This window comes from Mesoplodon bidens (assembly GCF_964165515.1).
Source record: "Mesoplodon bidens genome assembly, chromosome: 5".
Classification (NCBI taxonomy): domain Eukaryota; kingdom Metazoa; phylum Chordata; class Mammalia; order Artiodactyla; family Ziphiidae; genus Mesoplodon; species Mesoplodon bidens.
Window position 1 is genome coordinate 85,135,391 of NC_138161.1, and position 18,917 is coordinate 85,154,307.

General features: G+C 37.2%; 1 protein-coding gene across 1 annotated transcript in view; it reads left to right on the plus strand.

Annotated features, from left to right (window-relative positions):
- Positions 1-18,917, plus strand: part of LOC308617943 (EGF-like and EMI domain-containing protein 1) — a gene marked incomplete at its 5' end in the record, with an annotated part of 564,371 nt that overhangs the window by 33,870 nt on the left and 511,584 nt on the right. The window contains 6 exon segments of the mRNA XM_081235347.1: positions 10,932-11,021; positions 11,023-11,064; positions 12,576-12,683; positions 13,438-13,547; positions 14,836-14,928; positions 15,084-15,188. Coding sequence (XP_081091473.1) covers positions 10,932-11,021; positions 11,023-11,064; positions 12,576-12,683; positions 13,438-13,547; positions 14,836-14,928; positions 15,084-15,188 — 548 coding nt within the window.

The following is an 18,917-nucleotide window of genomic DNA, read 5'->3' on the forward strand; positions in this document are numbered from 1 at the left end:
TATAATTTAATTAGAACTCAACAGTCAGTTCTTCCATCTGTCGGGCAAAAGAATTTGTCCTTTACCAATTTACGTTTGGTGGTCTGGGGACCTGCAAATTAATTGACAATAGACAGATTAACAGGAGAAGAGCTCATTATCCAGGCATGCAGGAGTCCTCTGTAGGGAGGAGCACACAGAACAGCTAGGGGTAAAGGTTTATATACCAGCTTAATAAGTGGGGAGGAGGGTGCTTAAGGCTTCAAAAGATGTAAGGTTCTGATGATGTTTGCTTACACAGATTTTTTTGGAATGTCCTGACTCCCAAGGTCAGTTAGTTGCATTCCTGACTGAGAACTCCGGAGTAGAGGGAGTGGGGTTTGTGGCAGATGACTCTAGTAAATCTTTGCTTTAGGCAGATAGGGAAAGTTTATGTAAGATTTCTTTTGGCATCTGTAGCTCAGATGTTTTCACTTTGAAGTAATCTTTATATCATTTTAGTGGGTTGTTGGTTGCTTCATTTCCCCCATGTAAAACGTCTTAGAAAGAAGCTGGGTTGATTGCTCTGGAGAGAAGGCTCAGATTAGAAGTTATGAGGTAAAGATCTGCAGAAGGAGAGAAACGCATAGATTAGAATGAGAAAAAGATAGAAAATAAAAGATTAATGTTTAGAGCAGACTATAAATTCAGTTTCTAAGTCTATAGTGCAGCTAGTCAATAAGAAAGATTTTAAGCATTAGGTTTGAAGTATTTTTAGGTGGTGGAGTGAGGACGTCAGTGGCAATTCGATGGATTTCCTGGTTTGAAGTTTGAATGTCTTTGGTGATGGCATAGATATCAATGTCACAGTCATGGTTATTTCCTGGAGCAGAGCGTGGAAGAATGAAGGTGTTCCGGTGAACTTCCTGAGCAGTCCATGCAGTAGAGCACCAGCCACAAAAGCTGCCCATATATGATCTATTGTAGTGATGGGTCCTTTGAAGTTTATGTCAAGTCATTCAGCTTCAGCTTGCAGGGCTTCTTTAGATCCTGGGGGAAGAGGACAGCCCCAAGACAACCTAGAATTGCCTGGGTTAGTCAGGCTTTAGTTCTCAGTGATTTCCAATCAGGAGGGTGGGAGAAAAGTAGGAAATGTTAACTTAGAGGGTTGAAGCTAGATATTGAAGGGAACTAGAAGAATCTAGAATTTGGTAAGGATTGACAAAACAGGTAAGATAGCAGGATCTAGTCCAGTTTACAGATAGAGAGTAAAACCTCAAAGACAACGAACAAGACTAGAATCTGATAACCCACAAGAGTGGGTTATAGCTTTTCATTGAAACAAAATTTCTCTCTATGATCATCTCAATTTTAATCAGAAATAATCAAAATAAGATTAGTATTATTTACAAAATACATCTGATCTTATTACATTTGGCCAGATTATTTACATAAGTGCTGCCAGAATGGCAATTGACCACATAGGCCTTTTTAAAATTTGCTTTGCTGGAACTTTTATAAAGGAATCTCAGACTGGACTTTAAAAGCCTCTCAAGGCTAGGAAGCCAAGGCAAAACTTGTCAGTAGACTTCACCTGCAGTATATATGTGAGTAAATTCCTCTGTTCTCAAGGTCCCCCAAATATCCTGATTCCAAGGCCTCTGAAAAAGTGACCTTCCTTATTTACCCATATGGCTGGGAACCCTCTAAGCCAGATGCCAGTCCAGTTTTTCCAACAGGGCTTTGTAAGCTTTGGCTCCATAAAGTCAAACTTAGTTCCTGCAAACTGTCTGATCATATGTGATTCTATGCATCATTTTAAAATATGGCATTCTAGTCAAAGCCTTGATTATATAACCATGTTTCCAGTTATGTTTTGTTACAAGGAGGACAGATTCTTATCAAATTTTTGCAAGTAAGTATATTGCCATGAAACTAAGAATACCTAATGAGAGTTTCCAAAGTCTGGAGGGATCAGGCAGAGAGAAAAAGATAAATGTTTAAAAGTTTCATTTTTGTTTACAAAAGTATAATTTACAAAATTGTAAGCTATAGATAGCTTAAGAGAAAAGAGAAGAGTGTTCTTTAAATCCAGCATCAATATTCCAAATAAAAGCCATAATCTTCCTTTATGAGTTCATTCAGTCCCATGTAATTCTTGTTCTGCTTGATCTTGGATTAGCAGTTTCATGAACCTATCAGCTTTTCCACTAGAGTTCTAGAAATCGTGACTTAGTTCAGTGGTATAATCTCAAAGTTATTTAAGCAATGCCATTAGAAGCTTGTATCCCAGAATACCTGGCATAGTCCTTTTTCATGGGTCTTTAAGAAAGATCCTTTTTGTTAAGATAAACACTCTAGCCTGTAGCTGATTGCCAGAGCTTTCAGGAAAGCATCAGAGTAAAACAACTATCTGTGGCTGAAAAAAGATTTAAAATAGCTTTGGTTAAAGATCTGATGAGAGTTCATTATAAAAGTAATGGAGTTGGCAGAGAAATTTGGTTGTTTCCATGACATAAAATATTTTAAAATAAAAACTGGAGATATGACTGATAACATGTACTGTTGTTTTCTAATGTCAGGTAAAATAGTACCAGAACATATCATGGACAGTGAGGGCATTGATAAATCTCAAGGAACTTCATAGAATTTCTGAATACTTATATTAGTACTATTTACCCATACAAATATAACCTAGAGAAGGTTAAGCATCTCTCCTTATTTGACAATGCTTTTCATGCAGTTAACATACCTAATTAATTTTTAACATCTCTCTTTTTACAAGGTGAAAAAACAAATCCTTTGAGATTTTTTAGGTCCCTCTGGGATATTTCAAAGTCAGTTCAATGTCAAGATTTTATTTAGGATTTGACTTTGAGAAGGCAAAATATACAAGTTGAAAAATGTCAAAAGGTTTGAACACTTGATTAATAATAGGATCATAGGTCATTGTTTAACAATACTTAATCTGTTCAACAAAGTGACAATGAAAGATTGTAAAAGTAATGATAGGAAGTTACATGGTTATATGATAAAGCTTAGCTCTTTTGTTAGTTAGAAGACTTGGTTCTCTTAAGCCATCAGGAATATAATGAAGACAATACAGGAAATTATTCTGAAAAGACACAATCTTTGTGTTCTAGGCAGATTACTTAAAGGGTCTAGAAAAACCTTCTACAATCCCTTCTTAAGAGCAGACCAATAGCCCAATGTAAAACTAGAGTTTGGTTTTAATAGAGAGAGGAAACCAAACTCTAGTTTTGTATTCAGGTATTGTTAATAATAAAGCTCATTAAAAAAAAAGTATAAATAAACCCATTCAACTGTAGCCAGCTTTGACCATTCAACATAAAATTCCTTTTCTGCAAACCTTCTATGACTTTCTACACCATTCAGGTTTTGTCCTATTCTTTCCTTACTTTAGGACAAATTTACTCTCCTTTTTCTTTTAACAATAATGCATCTTACATTCCTTGCATACTTTTCATACAAAGTTGTTTTCCTTCACTCTCTTATTTCTAGTATTTTTATTCACATTTTTATTATAATTTATTTTTATTATTAGTAACTGTTGTAAACTGAATTAATAACTGTTATGGACCTCCCCTCAAATTCATATGTTGAAGCTCTAACTCCCAATGTGAGTGTATTTGGAGATAGGGTCTTTAAAGAGGTTACTCAGGTTAAATGGGGTTATAAGGGTGGGGCCCTGATCTGATAGAACTAGTGTCCTTACAAGAAGAGGAGGAGACACCAAAGACTTTTCTCTCTGTGTGTGCACACAGAGGAGAGTCTGTGTGAGGACATTGGAAGAAGGCAGCTGTCTAAGCAAGGAAGAGAGTTCTTACCAGAAACTAACCTTGCTGGCACATCAATTTTGGATTTCTAGCCTCCAGAACTACAAGAAAATAAACGTCTGTTGTTTAAGCCACCCAGTCTGTGGAGTCTCATTATGACAGCCTGAGCTGACTAATACAGAAGACTTTCTTTTACAAAGAAAGCTAGGAAGTAGGCAGTTGTGAATTGTCTGTCATATACCAGCATTTTGTAGCAGATTAGTAAAATTTATGAATATACCATTTCACCATTTTAAAGATATATACATCTTTATAGTACAGTTTCTCAATGTGGCAAAAGATCATGTTTATTTACAGATTTATATCTTTAACCTCTTTATACGATGTAAAAATAAAAAGGCAAAAGTATATACAATTTAACTTATGCTTAATAATGAATGTCAGCATTTGATCTTATTTAGAAATGATTGAGCTATTCAGTGAATATCTGTTATTTAACTTATCACTTTAAAGCTACAGGTTACCAAAAAGATTATAGAAATTGTTTTTAGGCAGACATAATATAAATCATTATTATTATTGAAATAAAATTTCAAAATAATTACTCAATTTGATTAAAATCAAATTCATTTTATTTATAATTTTAAATATCTAGTAGATACACTATTAGCTTACTTGACTAGCAAACCTAGTAAGATAAATTTATGCTTGTATTATACTTAATGCTGATAACTCAGAAGACAAACCTATTTTTATTAATCCAATAATAATATTACACCAGTCTTATTTACAAAGATTTCTCCAAATCACATAAATTTGAAAAATATTTGGGATAGTTCCTATACTTCTGGGAGGTTTAGAAATATTTAATTTATAAAAGAGCTTATTTTTCTCTAAGCCAAATATAATAGAACTCTTTTAAGGGATTTTATAAATTGATAATACCATCCAGAGGTAGGATAGTATCTCATGTATACATAACATACGACAAACATAAATATACAAACAGATGCAAATAGAGGTCTTATGCAGCTTTCATTCTGAAATTTTAGCTGTGAGTCAGGCATATTAGAGTAATGCTAATTACACTAGTTTATACAAGAGTTGGTTCTAGTCTTTGCCCCACTTTATGTTTTATCCTAATTACGTTGCTGGCAGATGGAACAAGTTGTTACCTGCTGAATATGAGAGCAAATCTTTCCACCAATATTTACAGAGAAGGTTTTTAAGATTTTCTTTTTCCTTGATATATAGTCTTATGGAGGCTGTAGACTAGAATTTGGGCAAGGGATTGAGGAGACATCAAGTAGTTATCTGGGTGTCTCCAAATTCTTCTAAGTGGATAAAATATCCAGTCTGTTTCCAATTGGCCCCCTTTTTTCCCTTTTCAGCTTCAGATAGTTGCTTTTGGGGGTCCTTGAGTCCTTTAAGCATCCCTGACAGGGTCAAGGGGCCTAAATTAGTTTGAGTGACTTCTGCGCTTGAATTTTGTTAAGGGAGTATTTTAGGCTAGCTTTGATATTTATGTTATTTCCATTTGATCTCCTATAGGTACTAATAAGACATTTTCTTAGGATGAAAGCTCTCAAAAAATCCTTTAAATATAAAAGTTTTTCTGAAATAATCCATCATCTGGCCATTGACAATTAGGATCCGCATAGATATACCCATTCCAAATGTGACTCAAACCAATAAGAGTTTTTGTGGCTTAGTCATGAACACAATAGGTATCTCTGAAGAGGGCACAGAAGATGCAGCTTCCATAATTCAAAATAACTCCCAACTAGAGGTGAAATGAAGAAAACCAAGTTGCCATAGGTGCTAAGAATGCTTAGTTCCAGTCTTCCCACAAAAGTGAGGCACCTCCAATCACAGGCCTGCAAATCTATGATAACAGATGGGTGATGCAGAGATCGGAAGTCTCAGCACTACGAAGGCATTGGGAAGGAGATGACAAGGTACCTTATGGGTTGAGACCCCTTAGGATTCAGTCTTAGACAACCTCCCTGAGAGCTGGCAATGGTTGGCAGGAAGTTTTGCTTGTGCATCTCATGTCTCAGTACTCTCTCTGGTTCCGAGCTAAGCCCTCAGGACACAAAATTGAGAGAGAAGGAAAAACTCATCTGGTTTTATTGGTGGCCCACAGCAAATTTGTCCAAGCAGATACTGGTCCAGTGAGAACCACAAACTCACCAGTCTGTGAGGGTGGCTTGAACAGGCTTATGGAACCTATACCTGTGTTCTTTGCTTTGACTGTCCTTCTTATGACAAGCAACACTTTTAGACATCACAACACAAAACAGCAGCTGAAAATAAAGTGACAAAAAGATAGCACAATGACTATTTATTGGAAGATCCAAACCAAGAGTCATACAACCAAAGAACAAGATGAGTTCTAACCAAAACATTTTCTCTTGTAAATCTAAATTTTGGAAACTTTCTTTCTGAGAAGATGAGAGGCTCTTATCACTTTTGCTCAACTGGACCCCAAGCAGAGATCTGGGAGTCTGATGGTAAGAAAGTTTAATTTTGCCAGCTTGGTCAGAGATCCTAAGAGCTCAGCTGCGGTCTCCAGAGTGAGCGAAGATTTCTGACCATTCAATTCTCGTTGCCAAAACTGTTGGGAGGAAAATCTTTTCCTCTATCAACTGAGGTTCGATTGTTAATCTCCTGAAAGATTAACAGGAGAAAGGTTTATTACTCGTGCATGCAGGAGTACTCTATAGGGAGTAGCTCTCGGAACAGCTAGGGATTAGGATTTACATACTAGCTTAATAAGGGGGGTGGTTTACGGCTTCAAAGGATGGGAGGTTCTGATGAGGTTTGTTTACACAAATTAGGTTTGAAATGTGCCACTGCCCAAGGTCAGCTGCCCCTCCCCCCCCACTGGAGACTTCCCTGGAGTGGTGAGGAGAGGGGGCACTTGTGGCAGATGGCTCTTGTAAATGTCTGCTTTAGTCAATAGGAGAAGTTCAGAAAAGATTTCTTTCTGGACGTGTAGCTCAGATATTTTCACTTTGATGTAATCTTTATGCCATTCTGGTGGGTCGTTTGTCCTTTCACATGGAACCTGGAGAGGTTCCACGTTAAGCATTTAGAGTGGAGGCAAGCAATGCACAGGGGAGATGTGTGGGGCTGGAGGAAGAGAGTTGTCTGAAACAGTGAATGTAAAGTTAGTGTAATCCTCAGGTCCCTTTCTCCAAACTGTAGAGCTGGACAAATAGCCGTGATCTATTCCCGAGAGAGAGAGAGAGAGAGAGAGAGAGAGAGAGAGAGAGAGAGGAGAGGAGAGGGAGAGAGGGAAGTTGGATTGGTTCTTTCCTCTGGAGAATGAGAACCAGAAAAGCTTCAGAAGGGGTGCAGACTGACACTGTCTAGGAGTGGATATGGACTAAAAACATAGCTCCCTTGCGCTATCTGGTCCCCAAGCACCAGCCACAAGCTGTCTGCTTCCACGGGCAAGAATTTGGAGCTACTTTTCTGAAAAAATGAATGGCCCTAAAAATCAAATTTCCATACACTGACATCCAGGAGCTTCTCAAAAATAAAGTTCACCCCTAGTCACCTAACAGTGAGTCCACCCATTGTAAGCCCTTTCTATCACACATAGCTCCCCGTCAGCTTCTAGTGCCTCATGCTTAAATATAGACAGGCACTGATAACCTGATACTTGAGAAAGCCTAAAACAGAAGAGAGAGGCTAAAAACATCCTGAACTGAAAGGACTCAGAAGAAACAAATATTTCATAGGAAAATAATTTAAAAAATTAATCTGTAATTCAGCTGTTTACATAAGGAGGCTGACATCAGAGTTGTTTACAGTCACAAACCATTAGAAATAACTATATGTCTATCAATAGGATGTTGGCTAAATTAATTCTGCTATATTATTCTGATAAGTCCATACTCTGGAAAAAAAAAGGGTTAAAGTAATTCTATAAATTTCAAAATGGAAAAATATTCATACCATGATATTTGATAAGTTAAAAATACTTTTTATACAATTAAAAAAATAGTAGATTATGATCCCATTTATGCAAAAATATGTTTGTGTGCTCCCAAAAAGAATTGGATATGAATATATCAGATTACTAGCAGTGATTATACCTGGGAGCATCTTAGGGGCAAACTTGACTTTCTGTATTTATTCATTGTTCAAGCTTCTTTACTACTAGCATTTATGGCTTTCAGAGTTAAGAAAGGAGCTTAATATTTTTAATCGAAATATACCAGGACACCTGCAGAATAACTAAGTGACTGATTTTATTTAGCCACATCTGCTTAGGAGTCAAGGATGATACTGCTTTAGCAAAACATTCCCTAGCATGAATTAACCTAAAATAAAAACTCATCTCATCGAAAACTATGTTGCTTGTTAGCTATGGTTCAGTAATATAATATGTGAAGTTCTGAAGTCACATTAACATTTCTTATGATGTTATAGTGAAATTATTTGGTGACAGTCTGGATCACATATAATTTTCTAGAAACTTTAGTCTAATACATTTTCCTTTTGGTGCATAAAATTTGTGCTGTGCCTTTTCTTGTTCATTGGTGCTGTTGGTTTTTGGTCTTCTGAAGGTACAGTGTGCCCTTGGGGACTTCTTTCTTTGTGGTAATCAGGAAAGCCCCAAGGAAGGCTTGGTGGATTCCTGAGACTTGGGGGCCCATTGCTGGATTGAGCTGGGTTGTTACTAGTGCACAGGAGCAGATATGACCTAAGTCATTATCAAGGAGGAGAGTTGGTATGAGAGAGGATCACAGGTTCATCTCCAGGTTCTGTAGGTAGGAAATGAGACCAGAATAAAAACTCTCTGTGGCTTCGAGTGCCCTGAGAATAAAATCAAAACCCCTCAGCCTGAAAGGCCCTGTTTGCCCTACCAAGCAACTCCTCAGTTGAGCCAATGTGGCCTTCTTTCAGATCTCTGGAGGCCAAGCGTTTTCCCCTTTTAGAGCCTCTGCTCATTCTGTTTCTTTCCACCTCAGTGGCATCCCCTGGCTCTCCCGTGGCTGGCTTCTATTCACCCTTTCAGGTCACAGTGTCACCTCTTCAGTGAGGTCTTTCCTAATTAATGAATCTTAGCAAGCTCCTTCTGTCTCTGTTTCAGTCCCCTGATTGTTTCCATCTTAGCACTTCACATTTTGTACTTATTGAGGTGCTTTTACTTACTCTCCCTTCTACTTAGATTGTTGGTGCAAACTGAACATGGCCTTTCTTTCGTTTGTACTACCTGCAGCTGAAACAGTCAGCGCAGCACCCAAGTCCCTCTCCTTTATCACTGCTCACCTGCAGGCTTCCAACTGCTAGCATTTGCAGTTCTGTGCCTGAAGACTTAACTCTGGCTTCTGGAAGCTGACTCTGCCTACCTGTGCTTCTGCCTGAAATGCTGGAGAGGAAGTAGCCCTCAACCAGTCACTGATAGGAATTGGTGTATAAATGCCCAGGCTCCCTCCCTCATTTGGGGAGCTCGTCAGCTAAAGTTGGCTGGCTCAGAAATGCATCTTTTTTCTTGGCTAACTCCCCCTTCACTGTCTCATTTCACTACTTCCTTACTGGTGTTTTCTGAACTTTCCAAATAAACTACTTATATTTAAATCCTTGGTGGCGGGGGTGAGGAGTGGGAGTGGGCGATGCTTCTGGCACGTGTAGGTGACAGTATTTGCTGAATGAATGAATGGCTGGCTGGCTGGGTGGATAAATGGAATAATAGATAAAAAGTAGGTTACAAAATAGAGTTCAAGGCTGCATGAGGTGTAACATTTCAGACTATTGACTGAAAAAACAAATGTTTGGTGAGCTCATTCTAACTGGGGCTAGTTGGCTCCTGCAAAACACATAAGCCCATATAAAGGTAGAAGTATAGGCAGGTTAGAGACAATCTAATATGGCATTTTTAAAAGCTAAGTTTTCTTTAGGTCCACTGCCCAATTCTTGATGATCGCATGGATGCCCAACTTAGGTGCAGTTTTTACATTTATTGTTTTATTACAGTATTTACCTAAAGCGTTAAAATGTGCTATGCAAACTCATAAATAACATTCAACCTGAATTTTATTCAGTTTAGGTGAAGTTAACAGTCCAAAAAAATTACCTTTCAAAAATATATCTGAAAGTGAGGATTGTACTGTAAGTGAAATCGGAGGGTGAGGTTTAGTCAGACCCTCAGAAAGAAGTGATCACAAAAACGGACTGCAGCTGTGGAGGGTGAGGTGACTGATTTTAGTGCAGGAATCGCTATTAGCTGTTTTTATCAGTGTTAACACTGGACAGGTTCACAGAGTTGTTTAGAGACAGACTAGAATCCTGAATCAGAAATCATTTCTATTTTCAGCAGATTATGAATATGGAGAGTTCAACTAGACTATGAGTTTCCTGATAGCGAAAAAAGAATGTCAAAGTCTAACCCTAGGGAGGTCAATGTACGGCATGCAGGTGACTTTGAATGCATGAAAAGTGTGAGTGTTTGGGCCAAATGGCTTTTATAATTAGTGCTGTTTTCAAAAGCAAAGCAATTGATATGGACTAGTAAATCATTCATCACTAAGTAAAGCATTCCTCAGATTACAAAAGAATTTAATTCTGACACTCCAAGTGATGAGTGTTATCTAGCTCCACACATTTAAAAATTAAAGATAATATATCTAAAATCCTGTAAATTTGTATAAACTTTCTATAAGGAAATATTGATTTAATGGTGCTGGTTGAAAAGTATTTGTGTTTAAATGAGCATTATGGGTGAACCTGAATTAACTAAACATGTCGATGGAGATATTGTTCAGGAATAATTTCCAGGAAAAATTTAACTCCTTTTGATGAATCAGCCTGCCTTTTTTCTTCATGGATATTGGGAATCCTGCAATTGTGTTTCTTCAGATATTTTGGCTACCAAACAGATCAGAGCTTAATTTGCAGCTCAATTTTCTCAAGCACATGGAAACTTATGACTTTTATATGTGTCTTCTAAATTTTTCCTTGTTTTAAAAATCTACTCTGATTTTTCTTTTTCCTGGGCCTGCATTTTTTTTTTTTACATTGCTCGTATTTTTCTCTCCTACTTTATGTAAGTCACCACAAGCTTTTTGTGGAAAATGAAGGAGCAAATGATTCATGAATAAAACATAAAGAAGTAATCTATTTTTATTGCATTACTATTCCTTTTTTTTTTTTTTTTCCAAGGCCAAATGTTTGTGAAGAACAGCAGCTGACTGTGGTGGGACTACCACACCCATGTGTCCAAGCATTCACACACACCATCAAGATCTGGAAACGGCTGCAGTGGCCCACGGTGGTGTGTGAGATATGAAAGAAGGTAAGGGTGCTCCTGCTATGTCCTTTTGATTCCTGAAAATCAAAGCCAAAGCCTCAACTGCATCTAAAGATTTCATCCAATAAATTTTAGAAAATAATTACATAATTAAATAAATGAGTGTAACCTATGCCCACCAAGAACTTTCAAACATATATTTTCCTTCAGAAACAGGCTATATTATTACTTTAGTTCATGCCTTGTTTTATGTGTGAGCTCTTTGGGGTTAGATGCCACTAATTTTACCTCTTGACATGATAAACTTTTGAAAGCTGTAGATCAGAAGCTTGAGAGAAACAAGGAATATTGTGTTGGTTTGCTAAATTTAGCATGACTTGAATCTGGGCATCTAGGACTGTGAACCATCTCATCTGCCCTTGGTTCTTTTGTAACACTTTGAAACCTAGAGCTTCTTTAACTTTATTATGGCATTTGAATTAGGATTAACTTGGCTGGCTGGGAGAGGAGAGAAAAAACAAGTGTGCACTATCTATGCGTGAAGACTTCATAGGGACTTTTAAAAGGAAGTTTTAAAATAATTTTATAAAATATCTAAGTACCTCTTAACACAAATAGCTGCATATGTGTTCAAGTTTTACACATTAAAGCTTGTAAAGTGAAATCAATTTGGTCTGAATTTAGGAAACAAAGTTAAAAAAAGTGTGGCTTTAGATTAATGAATTTATTATTCTTATTATTACAACTACTACAATTACTAAAAGAAAGTTGAAGGCATTTGTAAATAACTGGGTTTGCCATTGTGTAGAAATGGCAGAACACTGATAATATAGGACTAAATAAAATAAGATTAAATCATTTATTATTGTGGATATTTACATATACATTGTGTGTGTGTATTTTTAATCTTCAGATGAATAGTCTTTTTTTGGTCTATACTCAGGACCTTTAAATTAAATTTAAATCAGAAAAAGCTTCAGGCTTTTACTGGCTGTGTGGCACTGGTAGAAGTTCCTACAGTTCTCTGTGCCTTAGTCTGTAAAGTTGGAAAAATAATACCACACATGGATATTATAAGGATTAACTGAAAACATATTTAACACCTGTGGCACAATGCTTGGTACATAGTAGGTATTAGAGTACCTGTTTTTGAAAATAGTTTTTCATTTAGATTTTTTGGTACTCATCCCATGAGGTTTAATCATTGTTGATATTACACTGAACCAAAGAAAATCCACTACCATATAGATGTTCAGACTTGGGAAAGAAAACATGAATAAAAATAAACATGAATAAAACATGTTTTATTTATTTTCAAGAGCTTAATAATTTTATACATCTGTTTATTCAGCAAGTATTTATGAAACTGAGTTTAGAGTTGTTAAAAGATGTTTGACATTTTTGCCAAACTAATATCCCTTTTGTTTGTATGTAAGTTTGCAAACCTACACTTATATCCCTGTTGAAGAGATGCACCTCCAAAATATTAGGTGACACTTCAAGATGGTGAATAATTGTGTCATAAGAATTGATATTAAATACTATTTTTGGAGAAGAGAAAGAACAATATACACTGACATGATGGGGAAAGAGAAGTTGGAGGAAGTGAAACTTGAAAATGGCTTTGAATATGAAGGGGATTTGGGCTGGGGATATGAGGATAGGTATGTGAAAGGAAGAGAATATAATACTTCGGGGATAAAGAGTAAATATGACATCAATTTGATAGAAAGGAAGTAAGCCAGTTTAGAGATGTTTGGTATTATGGGTCTATTAAGAGGTCAGCACATAATAGTTATAGTGTAGTGTTTTCAATTTTTGTTCATTATTGCCCCCCTAAGGAACCTTTGTAAACTTTTTTTTTAATTTTAGTAATCGTCACCCTCCCCCATGAAGTTTTTTGTAATTTTTTTTTTTTTTTTGGCGGTACACGGGCCTCTCACTGTTGCGGCCTCTACTGTTGCGGAGCACAGGCTCCGGACGCACAGGCTCAGCGGCCATGGCTCACGGGCCCAGCCGCCCCACGGCATGTGGGATCTTCCCAGACCGGGGCACGAACCCGTGTCCCTTGCATCGGCAGGTGGACTCTCAACCACTGCGTCACCAGGGAAGCCCTTTGGGTTCCATTTTTGATAGCTTCAGTGACCCTTAGGTTAGTTTATGCTGTAGGACTGGAGGCCCCTCTTAATTTTCAATAACTATACCTATATTGAATCTTGGTTATGTATTTAGTGAGGTGTGTGTGTGTGTGTGCACATGTGAGTGCATGTATAATGTGTACAGATAATATATTTGTGTGTGTGTGTGTGTGTGTATAAATGGCAGGATTTGGATTGCAGGGAGAATTTTTTAGTGAGTTTAAGGTGACAGCTTTGGCCTGAAGAGGAAGCATTCCTGATCTAGATTCCTATTTCTTAGGACCTGGTACTACACCATCTACAGACAGGCATACAGCATGGAGCAGCAGACTGTCTACAGGTGCTGCCCTGGTTGGAGCTGGCAGGACAATGAACCTGGCTGTCTATGCTGTAAGTTATAATTCTTCCTGTCTAACTCTCTGTCACTAGAAGTAGTGGTTTCACTCTGTTTGGGGCTTCAATCATATCATGCCTGTCAAGTTTCAGGCATCTATAGAATCACCACAGATTCAGAGCATCTCTTTGGACTGAAAATGCACACATGACATGTGCAGAAATGCACAAAAAGCCTTTCTATTAAGCGCTGCTAATGATAGGTCAGAATTCAGGACTCATAGAACTGCTGCTTTATATTCTGTCTCTTTATGTAAAAGACAGTTTATTTAAAGCCAGACGGGTTACACCTTGTAAGCTTCCATCTCCCTTTTCTGTTCGCCCCTTTCCCATATCATCAAATTTGTAATCCACAGCTGATTCAAAAGTCCAGAGGGAAATCACTGTACTAAATCTAAATGGGATTTCTTGACTTGTGCTTGTCATGATTAATTGCAGAACTCGGGAGGCAGTTTACTTTTTAAGATGAGGTAGGCAGCCCTTTTACAAACCTCTGGTTGAGGGTACTGCAGAACGTTTGGAGTATATTTGACAGCCCTCAAGCAGCAGAACTAGTGGCATTATATAGTTCATTCACGCCAGGAGAAATGGCTCTGTTTAGCAACTCCTTTACCTATGTGTTTATGGTTATTGTGAAGTCACTTAAAATGCTTCAGTGTGTTGGAGTCAGTGCAGACCACAGCACAGCAATTCATCTCTCCTGTTATCCTGCACCTGCAGAGACTTTGTTGGCAGCCTGCTCCCCTCCCCACCGTGCTTTCTGCTCTCAAACTGTCTCAGTGAAGTTGCCTCTGGCTTCCCATAGTAAGCAGGCTTAGTGTTGAGGGGGGTCACTGTATTTGCACGCAGTGCTAGGCCACTGCAGCTGGTTGGCTTAAACTTAGTGAATACATCTGCCCACGATGTCCTCTCAACTATATTATAGACTCCTGGAAATTAATGACTGTGAGATGAATTCTTTATATTGTTGTATGGCACCTAGCACAGTCCTTTGCCTCTGGTAAGTATTCGTATTTCTTGCTTGTTTTTTAGATTGTTTGGGCTACACAGTCATCTTCTCCATGGAGTTCCTTTATTATTAACTCCACTCCTTTTTTTTTTTCTTTAATTTTTATTGGAGTGTAGTTGATTTACAATGTTGTGTTGGTTTCACAGCAAAGTGAATCAGTTATACATATACATATATCCACTCTTTTTTAGATTCTTTTCCCTTATAGGCCATTACTACCCGAACTTGAATGTGAATAAGGATCAGCTTGTTAAGATGTGGATTCTTATTCACTAGGTCCAGAGTGTGGCATTTCTACAAGCTTCAAGGTGATGCAGATGTTACCACGTACAGAGTTCTACAAGACTTTAGACAGCAAGGCCTTAATGTGTAATGAAAACACTGTTTTCTATAGAGGCACTATGGAAGAGCTGGTGGAAATTTCTAGATTGTATCTATATTAGCAACTTGGTGCTTACCTTGAGGATTTTCTTTCTTTCCCTCAACTCTGTTCTCCCTGGCCTTCTTGTGTACCTTCCTTTTAGCTGTCACTGCAGTGGGGACTTGTTTCCATGGGAAGAGATGCTCAGAGGGTGAAGTTCGGCAGTGCCAGTGTTCCGAGGGTTTTCAGGGACCCCGCTGTCAATACGGTGAGTCGCCAACAAGACCATTTTATTATGATTTGGAGCTGTCTGCCTTGCTTTTAGGGGCCAGCCAACTTTGTCGATTCAGACTAATGGCAGGGTTATCCCTCTGGGGATTGGTGAGCATTTTAAACGAGCCACTAAGCAAAAACCCACAATCTACAGTGTACTCAGCATCGCAAATTATGCTTTGCAGTTTAGTTTTAATTATTCACTATAAGAGTTCAAAGGGTAGCAGTAAGTACAAAATAGTCTATTTTATAAAGGAAATGGCAGCTTAATAAGAAAACCTCTTTCTGACCTCAGATGTTAAATCTTTAATGGAGCCATGGTTTGGAAGTGCTGGTACAGTATTCTTCTGTGAGATTTATGTGGTTTGTGAATGAACAAAGTGGAGATTAAGACGAATTCAGTGTGATGTGATATTTACTACTTTTGTGTTCGTTGTTTTAAAAAAAGCATGAAAAACCTGACACTTGCATTATTCTCAAAGTTTCAAAACTCGGTAACCTAGTTTTTAAGGTTGGAACTTAATCAACTGTCAATTTAGGACATGTGCATTTAACATGTTTCTTGTGCAGGAAATTTTCAAAATGGCCAATGATTTATCTTTTACTGTATCTGCTATGAGATTGGGTGCTTTCAAAAGGATTTGTTTTGACTTGGTCATCTGATTCTAGTCTCCAGAGAATGTGAATGCATCTGCATTTATCTTTTCAGGGCAGAGGAAACAAAACAAAGCAAAACCTATTGTATAGAAGTTAAAGAAATAGGTGTACAAAGCGAACAAAAATATTGTCTTCATTATCTTCTGCTGATATGTTTGCCTTCTCTTATCCATTACTTGAATCTTTGTCAGTGAAATTGGAACGTTGCTGAGGGCTCATCACTCATGTTCATTTGTCTCCTCTGCCCTTGGCGTAAGGTTCAGGCTCACGTTTTTCATGGGGCACCTCAAAGCTATCCTTTTTGTAAATTAATCTTGATATTCTTTTCTAGGTTGTTTGCTTTTTATTTTTATTCGTGAATTAAAATAAAGCTGTTTTTTAATCCCAATTTATTCTTTGACTATGGAAGACTAATTGTGAAACAGAGGTCTGAGCTCTGGAGTACATCTTCAATTGTTTCCATTATTTCTAAGATGCTAACAGCAACTGTACATTGTTCCATGAGACCAAATTATTTGCCGCTAATGAAATTGTTTCAACTACATGCGCAACACTGGTTTCCTCATCTTGATCAGTATCTGAGATGGGCAATTACATGTCAATGATTCATTAAAAATAAAAAACATCAATTATTACTTTATTAATTCATTTGTTTTGGTAGAGTAAATCTTGCAAAACATCAAGTCCCTGAGGGGAAAGGTAATTAAGGAGACATATGGTAATGATCATAGCCTCGAAATTACACCTGGATTAATTTATTCTTTATTTTTCTACATCAGTACTTGACTATTTTGATTATTCCAATTTCATAACTTTTATTTATAAAAGTAATTAAAATGCTTTTTGAAATTCAAATAGTTAGATTTTGTATTTTTCAGTTTTGGGTTGGTAAAAATACTGGATTATTTTAAACATAGGCAGAATCAGTGTGTGTTTTCCACAAGTTTGTTTTTTTTTAACTAAATTTAATTAATTAATTAATTAATTAATTTTTGGCTGCGCTGGGTCTTCGTTCCGAGTACAGGGTTTCTCTAGTTGTGGTGAGCGGGGGCTACTCTTTGTTGTGGTGCACAGGCTTCTCATTGCAGTGGCTTCTTTTGTTGTGGAGCACGGGCTCTAGATGCGTGGGCTTCAGTAGTTGTGGCACGCAGGCTCAGTAGTTGTGGCTCGCAGGCTCTAGAGCTCAGGCTAAGTAGTTGTGGCACATGGGCTTAGTTGCTCTGCGGTGTGGGATCTTCCCGGACCATGGCTCGAAACCATGTCCCCTGCAATGGCAGGTGAGTTCTTAACCACTGCACCACCAGGGAAGTCCCCACAAGTTTGTTTTTATACGAAGAAGTTCCAGAAGTCATGAGGGAAGGTGAACCACACAAAATACCATTCAGGAGTCTGCATTGCACTTTTAAGTACTGTTGTCCTAGTGTGTTTACCTTGAGATTTTGACAACATTTCTTCTCTCACTGTAGAACTCCTGTTGAATGTAAAAAGACAAATTGATGAACCCCGAGGGATATACAAAACCTGAAATAGAAGTTCAGGCATCTCCTATGTGATATCACATTTCATCCAGCAAAATGAGCTATCATAAAGTATAGAAACTTAGGAGGGTTTGATGGGGGAATTTTGAAGACTTTCTAGGAAATCAAATATTTGATGAGACAAATGGAGAACACAGTTAAGAAGGAATGGCATTAGCTGAGTCTTGAAAGTAGATCAAAAATGAAAATTAGAAAAGATTGTTTTTAAAAAGAATATAATTGGTAGGACATATACATAATCTGTCAAACAGGTGGATTATAGTCTGGAGGTACTGCCTATAGCCGATCTCTTATCCAGTGGCTGGATTTGAGTTCGGAACTATGAGTATATAAACCTTGGTCTGATTGACATTACTCTCTCTCCCTCTAGATATAGTATATATATCGAAATGAAAATTAATTTAATGTTTTTCAAATTATATAAACAATGATTCAAATGATAAAAATAATTCAAATTAAATATTTTTTGATTATTAAAAACTAACAGTATATACAGTATAAGAAAGTGAAAATGTATAATCCTATTGCCCTCAGAAAACCATGTGGTCATCCTTTTATGTATATTTAATCATATTCATACAACGTATGGAATTTTGCATAACTGAGATCACATCTTATATAATGGTTTTGTCATGAATGCCCCCTCTTTTTTTTTTCTTACATTACTCTTTCTTCTCTCCTCTTCCCATCCAGTATTCTCTCTCCTCCCTAGTAACAATCTTCTGAATACTCTTTTGTATATCTCTCTGGGCTCATGTACAAACAGCTGTATGATATTCCATGGAATTGATATACCATAAATTTTTAACCACCCATTTATTGATGGACATTCATTTTGTTTGCAGCTTTTTGGCATAACATTAGTGCTGCAATAGTATGGTGGTTTTAATTCCATGATACAGATTCCCAGCAGTGGGATTGTTGGGTTCAATGAATATGTGTATTTTTAAGGATCAAAATATTCATTTAAATTATCTTTGAAATGTTTTGTGGGCCATGGTAATGACTTTACAAGCTTATCTGGTTGGGGTGGGTTAAAACCTAGATGAGTGCCAATTATTTACTTATTTTTTGACATATTAACGTAATGGAGAATCACTTGCATCTTCATCTAAAACCAGATATCTGAAAGATTAAAACATCTAGGATCAGAGTTATTGTAAACATGGATTGCTCTCAGTATAAGGTAAAGTTGATTTTATTTGAGATGTATGGGAAAAATAAGTCAATAAAATAAGCCAGATGGCCTTTTAAAAATGGAGAAAAGAATCCAGTCCTAGAGAGAGAAGGGACATGCTAATAACTGAGAGAAATGCTTGAAGTTGATAATGATTCTAAGATTGCTGATCTACTTAACTCATTTGAACAAATCTGCTTCTAATAAGGAAAAATGAAGAAAATGAATTTGGACAATTAGGAAGTAATGAAGAGCTTTCTAAAATAGCTATTGATTAAAGGAATCAAAGGGAATACTTTGAAGATTTGAACACATGCAAATCAAGCTAGATAGCTAGTGGTGAAATTTTCTC